Here is a 13,423-nt window from a genome sequence, read left to right as displayed (position 1 = left end):
GTGCTCAAGTTTCTGTTAAGTATACGATATAACTTGTATACCATACAGTCGCCACAGGCTAAAATGTATGCACTACAAATGCGAGAGAGACCAAATTGTTTGCCTTATGTGGTAATGACTGTAAGAAGTGTAAGTAATCGATCATTAGTTATTTTTTGCTTTGAAATGTATTTTGGCTAGTGAATGAAATTGGTGTCAGAGGAAGTTCTGTAGAAACTTGGTATGTAACAGGTCCCTTTAAAGATGTAGTTTCGCCAAAGCAGTTTTTTTCCCAACAGCTGGCTTGCAGAGAAGGAATAATGCTGTCTGCTGTGGCAGGAACTACTGCAATAGTTACATGCTAGGCTTGCTTTTAGAGAAAGAAAAATGGGGAGTTGAAATCTGTTTCATCTAGAGGGCTCAGGGTCATCTTTTATATAAAGTATATCCTATCACTTCTCATGTTGGAGCTTGAGCAAAAGATCAGGGAAAACTCTTTAGTGAATTCTGAAAAAAAAAACCAACTGTGTCTTGATCTTCCAAAAATTTTAGTTTCAACTTGAAAGAGCTGACCCTTGCAAATGAGTATTTGAAGCACCAGCTAAGATGAATGTAATTTACAATATAAGTAAGTCCGTAAGGGCATCTGGTCTCGTTTCACAGTCCTCCAGAAAAGAGGCGCGGGGCTGCGAGAGTGAAGGCGCTTTGGGAACCACAGGTAACACGGACTACAGTAAGCGAAGCTGCGTGCACGTAACACTGCTGGTTCCCAAAACTGATGGTAACGATCATCTGAGAAGGTAAGAATGGGATTTGGATGTGGCCGCCCCCATTCCTGGGAAAGTCACTTTAGGAAGTGACACTAACTCCTTCAGAACAGAATGGGCAGAAATTAATAGGAACTTAATATTCTTGTAACAGCACCCAAAACCTGAAATGCCCATTAAAAGAAGGAGATGCAAAATAACCCGATTGTGTAATGATTTCCTGACAGGGCTCTTGTCCGCCTCCCACCCCATAGCCCCGGGCCCGGCTACCCCCCCTGCCCGAGCGGCGCCTTCCCCTCGGGTAGGCCGCGGCCGCCATTCCCGCTCGATCTCGCAGGCGCCCCCTGAGCTCCCCCAGCCCCGCCCGGTAGAGAAGCCGCCGCCGCCGCCCACTCTCCCGTAGGGGGTCCCCTGAACCCTGGCGGACAGCGACCCTGCCGCAGCCAGACCTGCCAGCCTCAGAGAGGAACCGGGGCCGTTCTGCCGCCGCGCCCTCCCCCGGGCTGAGCCCCGCCCCCTCCCGCCGCCGCGATTGGCGTTTCCTCGGCAGCCGGCGCGTCATTCGCCCTCCCACCCGCCAATCGGCGTCGACGTCATTTCCGCTCGCCTGGCCCAATCGGAGGGAGGCGGTGGGCGGGGACGCCTCATCCTCACCGAGGCAACGGGCAGGCGGGCCGTTCCGGGTGTGCGCGAGGCTGACGGCGGCGGAGGGTGAGTGCTCTGCGCCTGGTTCCGCCCTGCCCCGCCTCAGCCCGCCGGTCCCCGCCTCTCCCTGGCCTGCCCTCTCCCGCCGCCCCGCACCCACTTATCCCCCTCCCTTTATCTCAGGGCTCCTCAGGGGGTGGGGGTGTGGGGCGCGGGGGGGTGGGGGGGAATGGTGGGGCGTAACGGACGCGCCGTGAGGGGGCCGCGCGGGCTCCCCTGGGTGACGTCACCCCCGCCGCTGCGGCCCCACCCACCTCCCGGGGCGGGCGGGGAGGCGACCCCGGGCGTTGCCATGGTGATGGCGGGGCCCGGCGGCCGCCGATGACCGTGGCCTCCCTGAGGGGGGGAGGACGAGCGGCGCCTCCCCCGTCCTTCCCCCACCTCAGGCCTCGTACTGTGAAACCCCAAAAGCGCCTAAAACCAAACTCTGCCCCGTGACCGGCGTTGAGGCGTCGCGGCCTTCCGCCGTCCCGCTGCCGCCTTTGCGTGTGCTGCAGAGCGCACGCGGGCTTCTGGGCAGGGAGCCTCGGGCGGAGCTTCGGGTTTGGGAGGGGGGGAATGGTGAGGGGCACCTCCTGGCTGATAGAGTAGCTGTCGCGTCTGTGGCAAGCGCACTGGAAGACTTGAGAGACGCTTTCTACGTTGGGTGTGATGTCTGAATTGTTCACGTCTTTCTGAGTGCCTGATTTCAGCACTGCTTTTTCAGAGCAATAAGCGCTTTGGGCTACTTTGGTGAAATCGTTATGGTTTGTGTTCTTCAGGAGTCTGACTAGAGTGTGTTCTCCTGTGTAGCTGTACAGATGTAGAACAGTGAACTGTGTGACGACAAAGAATAAGATCAGTAGTGATGAACGTGTAAAAGCCAGGAAAAAAGGACAGATAAATCACAGAATAAGCAATAAAGGGAAAGGTTGGGTCCAACGGGAGCTTAGAAAGTGGAAGCAGCAGGTTTGTGAGTGAAATTTGAAAGGACTTGTAGAACCGTTTGAGATGGAAGGGATTTGACAAAATTGAGTTGATGCAGAAGGAGCGTTATGCACTGAAGTAAATTGACATAGGTTGACTATATGTTATCTGGTAAAAATAAATGTATCCTCAGACCCAAGTGTAAGTAAAGGCATCAGTCTTAGAGTCATCAGTCTGGAGTTATGCTATTAGTTAGGCTTTAAGTGGCGTCTGTATCTTAATTTTCAAAACCAACTACCATCATTATTACTTTCCCTACTACTACACTATTTTTTCTATTTCTGCAAGCATATGTATTCCTTACTTGCTCCTCTCTCATTTTAGTTAAGTCTTTGTCATGCCTCTGTTGCTGTAATGACAGTCTGTGTGGTGTAATAAGATGCAGAAAAGCAGAGTTTGTCGCAAACAGACTGTGTTTCAGCTTGCTGCCTGGAGCTTTCTTAATTGTTAGTAGCAAAAATGAAGTAAATGTAGTGATTAAGACTTTAATTTTAGCTCTGAAATTTATGCAGGAGAGCATTACAATTGGATGTAGTCCACAAAGCCCTTTTCTCTCTGTACAGTCTGTGTATTGCAGTGGTTTTCATTTTCTATAAATAGATGTATTTATAATTATAAAAATAATAAGTTCATATTTAATTTTAAAATAGAAATCTACAAACCTGTGAAGATACCTATATATGTTTAGCATCTAAGAAAAAATGAGCAGAAATAAATAACTTTTCTAGAAAGCTGTGCTAATTTTCATTATTGAAAGGATGGTTGTGGTAAACCAGCAAGTTTGTCTGTTTTGTGCCAGTGCTGAATCTTGCTAAAAGTCATTTGCATTGTTTTGGTTGTTTAAATGAAGTGGTATTTAATTACTGAAGTACGCCATATAGCATTTGCAAAATCTGTGGTTTAAGTCTTACGTATTAAGCGTCTCATTTTTTTTTCACTTCACTTTCTAGTATTCTTAAGTTACAAATGGTCCCTTTCAAGGTGGTAGGAGTGATGGACATCATATTGGAATATCTTAATATATTGCAGAGGTTTTCTCCACTCATGCATTAATACTATATGCTTTTTCACTTCCTGAATTACTTTGACATGTAGAATATCTCTGGATTTCATTTTACCTGCTGAACTAGAGAAATGGTATTGTGTCAGGATTAACATGTATTAGGCTGCGGATAAGAGGAACAGTAAATACAGTGAATTTGGTTTCTGACTCCTGAAAAAATACATTGTTCTGTACTTTAACTTGGGAGCTTTTTTGTTTTGTATACTAGAAAATACTGTTTTCCCATTAACTTTCTATAAACATTAAATTTTATAAACATCTTAAGGGTTAAGATCAAAACTAAATAGGGTTACAAAATTATCTGAGATCAATTTAAGCATGTTGCGATTCACTAATAATCATGGTAGATATCTAGGCAAACTTTGGCTATCTGGTGTTTTTTTTAGAAATAGTTTGCCATTAAAAAAAGTTAATATCTTTTTTCTTTCCCACCTGCAAATTAATGGAGAGTAATAAGGGTAAGGGATGAAAAAGTATGGAAGAGTAGGAGTTCATTATAGGATCTTAAACAGTTATTTCCTGCAAATGGCAGGAGAAGGTTCAGCATTTTTAATGTCAGTCATATGTTACAATTTTCTGGAGTTCATGTTCATAACTTCTGATATTACTATTGATTTTGTGTTCATGCAGGGTTTCTGTATCATCTACATAAAATGTAGACACAAAATCATGCAGGCAGATGCCAATATGTGATAGGAGGACAGGAGATTCTGCCATGCAAGCATATATACTGTCTTTCAGCTTTTTGTCAGCATTGCCACAGTGCTGCTTAGGACTTTCCACGCAAGCAAGGAATTACACTTTTAAGAAGTAAAGATTGTGGCTGTGGAGCACCATCACATTAAAAACTAGTTAGGCATGATGGGTGGAGAAATAAGTTGTACTGTTAAATAAAAAGAGACTATGGAAAGCAGCTTTCTCTCAGGCATGGGCAAGCCTTAGATCAACAATTCCCTACAATGTCTGGAAAGATTATTAGGTTCAAGTTAAGTTGTCATGAAAAGGCTGCTTTCAGCTTGCAACATGGACTTTGATTATTTTATGTCTCATAAATACTGTTAGCTAGGAAAGAGGTAGAACTTAGAAGCCCTTCTTTCAAGAGGCATACTCTCCTTGTTCCAAACCTCTTCCAAAAGTTCTTTCTGAAGTTTTGTGTGAAATTTGTCTCTTGAAATCACTATCTAACGTATGCATGTGATTTGGTTTTAGGATGATTCCTCTCCAGGGTTTATTTTTGAATGGAAGGATGCTCTTTTCCAGTAGAAGATGGTGATCCTAATATATGATCATGGAGAAGGGGATAAGTTCAGTAGAAGTGTTACCTTCCAAATCGTCTCAGGTTACAGCTGTAAAGGTGATGGTCAAAGAGCCCGAAACAAGGCAAACCCAAAGAGGGAAACGAGTGGGATTTGTGCTTGTCCATGCAGGTAAGATGCAGAAGCAGAACAGCTGGAATGGAAATAGTGCATATACAAACTAAATATCAATTAAAATTTCATACTGGACTACTAGTATGTTAATTAAGTGACATGAACTCTGGATTTAAATCTGGGAGTGGAGAGTTTGATTGGAAGTTGCATTGGCTGGAGGATCTCGTAAACTATTAATAAAAATGTAAGTTTTTGTATGTTCTGAACTGTGGTGGTTTTTTTTTCCTCCTTGACAAAGAAAACCCCAAACAAAATCCCTAAATTTAAATGCTTATAAAATGTCAAATTCTGCAGTTATCTGCTAAGCTTGCGAAACAACAAAATGTGAGAGCTCTTTCAGTCTATTTCCTTACCCTACAGAAAGATCAAACCTAGCTGTGTCATTACTGACAGTTTCTTGTCTAGTTTTTCCATAAGGACTGTCTATTAAGACTTTCTGAAACCTCTTTAGGCAGTTTGCTGCAGAACTTCACTTTTTTCACCTTTTTGAAAGTTTTCCTCCAAGTGTGGTTTTTTTTTTTTTGGTATTGTTCATATTTAAGTGAATTACTGGTTTTTTTTCCACCTGTAATGGAGAGGTCATCTACGCAGATGTGATACAAAAATGATGTTATGTGTGTCTTGTTCATTAATTCTTTTCTAATAGGTTCTTTCTTAAATACTGCTAATCTTGAAAAAATTAGTGATGCTTATATCTGGTTGTATATTTGTTTTTAGCATATGTGTGATGACATGAGGTGAAATTGAGCAAAATAGGCTGGTGACACCTAAAATATTTGAAAAACCAACATGCTACTTGGTTTATAAAATCCTGAAGGTAAAAAATCCCCAAAACATCGAAGAACTTATCCTGGGTTGATATTTGATGACCCTGGTATTCTATTTTAAGAATGAATAGAATTTTTCAATATGTTGTCCTTTACTGGGTAACTTTACTCTGTTTAAAATTCTTTTTTTCTTTCACTTGTAGTGTTAAAACTTATTTTATTAGAGTTTCTCAAAGCTAACATTTCTAGAGGTGAGGAAAGGGAAGTTGAGATAAATGCAAGCATATTTTTCAAGTTCAAAAAATAAGAAAACGGAAGAAGATGGAATTTAAATATCAGTGTTCTAGTACTTGTTATTTTTCTGATGCTGTATTTAGTTGAATAGTGGGCACTGATAAATTTTTCAGGTATGAAAATAGGGGGCAGTGGCTGCAAAACAGGGCAAAATGGTTAGATGGAATAGGATAGACATAAAGACTGAAAGTGAGAAAAAGATGAAAAAAGAAATGTTTAATCTTTATTTTCAGGAACTCTCCTGGTTCTAAAACAGGAGTAATGAGCTCTAAAAACTTATCATAAGCATAAGAAGATGATGGTAGTTGCAAACTTGCGAATTAGTGGTAAAAGGAAAATTAGAATTTGACTTAAAGCCAACGTTTTTTTCTCAGTAATGGGCAATAAATAAAAAGGCTATGCTGGAAATCCTCCAAGAACGAGCAAAACTGCAATCTCCTGGAGAGTGTTTATAGGAAGAGATTGTATGATCCTGAGATTTATACCTGTGTGCTTCTGCATATGTGCTCTGTATCCTGTATTTTACTGACTGTATTTGAATCAATGTTGGAATGCATAAAATTGTCAATCATTGATACAAAAATGAAATGCCAGTGTCTTCCAGAATAAGGAAGGCTGTGTCTGCCTGTATCATAATCCTTTGTGAACTATAGGCTGTAGTTTGACAGGTAGTATAATCTTTTTTCCTTTTGTCTTAATTGTAGGTGCAGGTTATCATTCCGAATCCAAAGCTAAAGAATACAAGCATGTGTGCAAAAGAGCCTGCCAGAAGGTATGTCTTACCACCTCCACAGTGTTGTGGTATACAAGAAATATAGCGCTGTCCCTTCAGTATGAATGGGCATATTTGGGTTTAGCTACTCAGGCTGTATGCATTTCTTGAGGAAAAATGGAGCGGCAACAGTTAACATGATACAGAGTCAATGGAATGAATGGCCATGAGGTGCAGCAACGTTCTCATGAGTGGTGGCAAATAGCAGACACCAAAAGAACGGTGGGGGAACACGAGCAGGTCACAGTGGTGACCTACATGGAGTATTCCTACAGCTTCCTGCACTGTTCCCAAGGCTCTGGGATTTCTGGAGCTAAGTGTGGTGTATGGATTTTTCTTTCATCAATGTCCAATGTTCTTTTCTTCTTGATAGCTCTTAACTTCTTAATAGGAGGGGAGGTAGAAACAGGAAAAACAAAACAAAAAGTCAAAACCCTCTTCCCAGAGCTGGAAAGGGAGAAATGGCAAGACTTTTATTTCCATTGAAATTAAACTTTTTTATCTCCTCCAAGAACTTAGCTTTGGAACTGACAAGTCCTGTCTACTAAGTGTTGAATGAGAAGCTGGAAGACCTGTCTCCAGAGCTTCTAAGGCCTTTTGCTTTCTCCAGGGAGAAGTTGTGGAGCTTGGCAGGCTTTTTAGACGAGTCTCAGAGTTGGCCTCTGACAATTATCACTTCATCTTATGGTTCTGTTGCTCAATCCTAATACCGATCTAATTTTGTAATGAGAGGCCTCAAAAATCATCTGAACTTAACACTAGCTTCATTAAAGTTGTGCATTAGCCCTGATGATATTAGTTTTCCAGCTAGTTATGTGTGAAAAAGGTTGTTAGCTGTTGAATTTAAGTCTAATTTGAGATTTGCTTTCTGGGGTTCCCTGAGAGAACTTGACTGTAAGGTCTTGTCCAGTATGGATCTAAGAAATAGTATGAGGCTCTAGAAGTTATTTTTTTTATGTGTGTCTATAATTTGAAGATAACATTGTCTAATTTGATTTGTGTGTTGGGTTTTAAATGAGCTTACTTGTAGATTCTGTTCAATTTCATGACAATTGCCATATGTGGTACTAGGGATTTTTGTTGAATCTTGGAAGGAAGATTAGAAACTTCTTGACTGTTAAGTGTTTGAGGACACCAGGTATAAGAATTTATTTTGCTGTCAATTTGACCTGCTACTAAATGCAGTGTTGCAATGTCCGAGTAGTAAAATCATGCCTTCAGATCTGCCCTGCCATGGTACACACTTACTATTTCCAGTGCCTGTTGTTTTTATGTCCTCTTACATTTTAGACTAATTTGATGAGGTTTTTGTTTTGTACAGGACTAGGAAAATGTAGGGCTTAGTCATAGAATGTTAGAATTTCCTAATCACCAACTAAAAATTCTGTTTTACAGGCAATTGAAAAGCTACAGGCTGGTGCTCTTGCAACGGATGCAGTGACTGCAGCACTTATAGAATTAGAGGTACGAATTTCTTGCTAGTAGTAATTACGTGTCTCAAGTACGTTGCTGGATTTTTCTGTAGGAATGTATTAATTCAAATGGCAAATCTACTGAAAATTCCATTTTTGTGTCTTATATTTAGTTATCTGTACAGACATGGAAGCTATGCTAATTTTATCTTTTGCTTTCCCACTATATTTTGGAGTAAATTTATTTAAAGACTTTCTAAAAATGCAAACTGAATAAAAGTTGTCTAGTTGGTGCAATTGCGTTGTCATCTTAGGTATACCTTATCAGATAGTCTTTAACCTTCAAGAATAAATACAGTCGTTAAAGACTTGTTGAACACTTTGTAGGGAATTTATGAGGTACCAAGCTATGGGCAGACTGCACTGGCTCTGCTTCTTAGATGGGGAAAAAAAATCATGCTACTGGTCACATAGTTAACTAGAAATTCTAGGATAAGTCCTCGTTCCTTTTGTTTGCATTAGTATCAGCACACTGAGTTACGTTTCATTTCTTGAAATTACGATCCAAAGAATTTAGATGTAGTTAGTAGTTCTATTAACACTCTCCTGAAGTAATTATATTGAGGTAACTGTCTCCGAGTATGCTTTCTTGAGTTGTGTTATTCATACCTTTCTCAGTTCTTTGGGATAATTCTACAAAAGTGATTGCATAAATTTAAGGCTGCTTGTCTCTTCATCCAGTTAAAGGACTATAGGAAAGTAAAGTAGGAATTTTAAGTTCTCATTTGTCCCACAACATACTTCTGCTATGTGCTTAAATTAATGCGGTTCCCAAAGGCTTTTTTTCTTACGTTTTTTACTTTGTTTCTATAGGATCTCTGATAGAATAATAGACTAGAAGCAGGTGGTCCAGAGAAATGTGGCTTAAGTGTAAGATAATGATTTTTTTGCTGATTTTTATGACGAATTGTGTGTAGAACAATAGGACAAGCAATGTTTTTATTTCAAAATGGTACTTGTTAATTAAGATAGAAAGTCTTGATAATGGTAAGGAGATGAGCAGCTGCCTGTAAAGTTTTTGGAAAAGTGTCTTTGGAGTGGTGAAATTTTTACAGCATCTGACTTTAGTGGAGGGTCCCTGCGAAATAATGTAGAAGAGAGTAAAGCTGAAGGAATTTCTGGGATATAAATGAGGCAGTTTGGTTGTTGTCCCAGGTCCACTAATCCCTCATGGCAGTAATGATTGAAACAGGTATTCCTCTTCTCCTGTAAGGAGTAATTGCTTCTTCCTCTCCAACTTTATTAGTAAAGAAGAAACGCAAGGTAACTGTTGTGCTGTAAAAAATAATTTCCTGGGTTTGGAATTTATGGTAGTATTCTTAGAGGATTAGCAGTGGATTTGCTTACACATATATTGGGAAAGTGTTAATTAACATACTTGATAGAGTTAGCGTAAGGCAGGCAGTACATACTTTAATACGCGTTAGACATGCTGACTAGAAGCCAAGACTTAGGTCATACTTTTAACTTGGCAAGCTCCTTGGCTTTAAACAGTACTTTTGGCTTTCACTGAAGTGTTCAAATATGTTTTCATGTGTTATCTTACCTTTTGTTTCCACCTAGCTCTATTCTAACGTGTGTATCTCTAATGGAATTATTTATAATGAGCTTCCATAAACTAACTGAGGCTGCTGTTGTTCCATAAGATTGTTTAGTGTGTCAGTTCCATCCTCAGTGGAAAGAAAAAATAGCCTACTTTATGTTCTAATTTTTATCATGTTTCTGAGCTACACAGAAGAAAACATTTTAAGAAGCTTAACTTAACAGCTATATATCTCTTGGCAGCTGTGCCTGGGGTAAATATTTTATCTGTTTTTGTTACCCCCAAGAGACTTTTCTTCTTTGCTTTAGTAGATTTAAATACTCTGAAGTGATGTCTGTGTAATAAGTTATGGCTTTAAGATGAAATTAAAACCTTTTGATGAAATTACTCCAATCAGCAACCTTTTTCGTCTCATCTGTCTTGGTATTATTCTGGTGATGCCTGCCATCATTCCACTTCCTGGTTTTATAATTGTCTAAGGTAGTATTTTTATGTATACTGTTGCACAAACCCTATTTTTTTTCCTTTTTGCTGTTTTTAAGTTTTATTTCAGGTTATACTGCTGTCATTATTTAATTATTTGCTTTCATTTATTCATTAAGTGATTTATGTAACTTCTATTACTGGGATAAAGAATATTTGGTTTGAGATTTGGGCTTCTTTTAAATTTAAGTATGTTGCTATTCAGTTACACTGAGGAAAAATCAAAGGTATACTCAAAACAGAAAATGGTGTGGGTTGCAGTGGCAGTTTTTTTGCATCTGGTATGAGAAATTCCAAAGTGCTAGACTGTCAGCTTTCAAAATGTTGAAAGATTTGTTTCTACGCATATCTCATTCTGAACACAACCTCTAGGCATCTCTTGTCATTTCTGGAGCTACATCTTCTGTTTTAATTCTGATGTTTTTCTTATTACGCTATGGAAAACAGAAACTGCATGTGGCAAATAAACAAAGCAAACAATAGTTTTGCTCATCAATTGCAAAATTTTATGGATAAAAATGTAGGTTTGTATGTTGACTGTCTCTCTAATGAGCTATCACTGCCCTTTTGTTTATGCAGGAAAAAATAGTGACATTTCTAAAGTACTTCACCATTTTGAGTTGGCAAATACATAGCAAAAATCTGTATGAAAACGTTTGTTTACATATGTCACTGTAAAGCAGATTAAGATACAGAACAAGAAAAGTTTGTATAAAGTGTTAACAGATTCCATTGTGGAGTACTGTTTGTAACTTCTTGGTATTTTGGGTGCTGTAGAACACATTGCTGTGAGTTTATCTGAAATATTTAATCACTTCTACAGTTCTCTAGGATTTTTTCAATGCTGTATTTCAAAAATCTGTAGTTTTTGCAAGGCACAAATATCTTCTCATGGAAGTGTCACAAAAGATGAATTTTCTTCCTCAGTTCCGCTCAATTACACAACTCCTATTACACAGAATTTCAGCTAATCCAAGAGGCATCACTTCAAAGACTTGTTGAGGCGCAAGACTTGCTCTTGATCTTTTATGAGCAAGCTGACAGTTTGCTTGTGGTATGTTGTCTGTTTTTTGTTTTATTTTTGCAGGCTCTAAATGGAGATAGAACAGCCTTTCTTTGTTGGACTATATGAATCTCTAGTGAAATAGTGTTCTGTGCTAATAGTTAACTAGAGAAAAGGTAGATTTCTTTTGCAAAGTAACAAGACCAGCTGATCCAGAATACTGTTAAAATAACCGTGCTGGTCTTCGTAAGCATCAGCTGTATTTTAAAAGTTGATTAAAAGCAGTTATGTTCTCCAGTTTGTGAACTCTGTCATTGCAGAGGAACAAAGGAACATATTACCTCTTTCAGCTTTTGGTAATAAAATGGTTCTCGACAAGGTGCTTCATAAGACTCATTATTTACACTGAATGCTTCTACACAGACATTATCTCAGTGCCATTTCTTTTTGCACTCTTGCTGTCAGCCACCATATGAAGTCTGAGTTTCTCTTGAAAGACCAAGGGATTTGGGCAGCTTTTTTTGGTGGGGAGGAGGTCCTCCTCCACACTCCCTTCCCCCCCTTAAAACTTGCAGCTTTCAACAAAACCACGTGCTGATTGCATTTATGGCTGGCTGTGAGAACAGTGTGCAATTTCAAGCTTTTCTTTGACTATAGAGCACTTCAGAAAGTCTACTCTTCAGGTCCTGGAGACAAGAACAAGAATTGTAAAGAATGATGAACATTCCAGACTTTTTCTAAGTTTATTAATACTGTTTGTAGATCACTTGTTTCTTTAATCTGGCTTCAGTAGAATGTTCTTTATGAACATCATTTACATTGGAAATTAATACAATTGGTGGTGAAACAGATGTCACATTTTGGGTTTTGATCTCCTCGCTACTGAAATTGCTCAATTTATTTTGTCTGCATTTTTTTGTTCTTGTGGATCAATGGAAAGGATATTTTGAACCTGTTAGGATACTCAAGCAGTGGGTTTGTGTGGCTGTCAGCAAAATTTTGCATTGAAAGAACTTGTTTCTTGTTGATTTGTTTTATGGTTTTGTTTGTTTATTAATTTTATAGTAATTAAGATTTTTGAATATACAGTCTTAGTCCCGGGACTTCTCTTTAAAGAGGAAAGCACAATGCCAGCAGCCTTGTATTAAGACAGTCACCATAGATCACCTTTTAATGGGTAATGAACTGGAAGTTGTTAATTCTAGTTAAAAGCATTACTGTGATGTTTTGCAGCAGAGTGGCTAACAGTAATCTGTGACAAAAGTGTTCTTTAAAAACATTTTAGCTTGTTTAATTGAAAGGGACATGACTCAACCTTGTAGACTATTACTTCTTGTCGCTAAATTCCCTCAGAAAAATAAATTTTAAAATAGCAGTGTGTAACGCAAAATGCCTGCAGGCTTTAAATCCCTTTTAAGAGTTACAAATAAACCATAGCCAAAACTGTATCAAAGATGAATCTTTAATGTGTTTGTCGAAAATAGAGCATTTTAACTATTTGCCTAGATGTAATTCAGGACTATTAGTGTTATAGCCTTGAGTAACTTCTTCAAGCATTCCAACTTTGACCACAGCTAGAAACTTCAGCATGCCTGTGTATGCTACCAGACCATTTATAAATACATCTTGAAGTAAAAATTATTCTAAAAATAAAAATTGTACCCTTGGTGGCTTGAGTTTTTACAAGATGGGCTAACTTGGGAAAACTAAACTCCTGTTTCACGTCTTAAAGCTTTGTATTATCTCCTTTGCTACAGGTTTACATTTTAAGTTAGAGATACTTCAGTGGTAGGGTAATTGCCAGGTAGTGTAATATTTTTCACATAACTGAAAGCTTATGTTTTGTTCAAATGCTTTGAATAGCCATTTGTTTGTCTTTTCCCTCTTCTTTTTACTTTTCTATGGTAGTAGGGCTTGCTGTTAACATGCAAAGCTTACGCTTGGTTTGCTTTCTTGTCTTTTTTTAGTCTCCTTAGAAATAAAAAGGCTGATCTCTACTTGTTTTTCTAAAAAAAAGTATATTCCTGAAGTTAGCTTCTGTATTATAAACCTTTTCCTCCTTTGCCTTCCTCCCTCTTCTTGGATACATGCTTTCATTGAGTTCTTCCCCATCCTATGGTAGTCATATAGTTCTCACAGTACTGCATTTTTTTGTCCGAGTGTTTGAAGACACTGCTTC

General features: G+C 39.0%; 1 protein-coding gene across 2 annotated transcripts in view; it reads left to right on the top strand.

Annotated features, from left to right (window-relative positions):
* Positions 1-4,762: 4,762 nt before the first annotated feature.
* The window catches only part of TASP1 (taspase 1), a gene marked incomplete at its 5' end in the record, with an annotated part of 85,040 nt that continues 76,379 nt past the window's right edge, over positions 4,763-13,423 (top strand). For both annotated transcript variants that reach the window (XM_082481439.1, XM_082481438.1), the window contains 3 exons: positions 4,763-4,907; positions 6,676-6,743; positions 8,139-8,207. In XM_082481439.1, coding sequence (XP_082337565.1) covers positions 4,763-4,907; positions 6,676-6,743; positions 8,139-8,207 — 282 coding nt within the window. The remainder of the gene's footprint in view (positions 4,908-6,675; positions 6,744-8,138; positions 8,208-13,423) is intronic.

This window comes from Vanellus vanellus (genome assembly GCF_965231255.1).
Source record: "Vanellus vanellus genome assembly, chromosome: 3".
Classification (NCBI taxonomy): Eukaryota; Metazoa; Chordata; class Aves; order Charadriiformes; family Charadriidae; genus Vanellus; species Vanellus vanellus.
The sequence above is the reverse complement of the archived record's forward strand: the minus strand, read 5'-3'. Positions and strand labels throughout refer to the sequence as shown.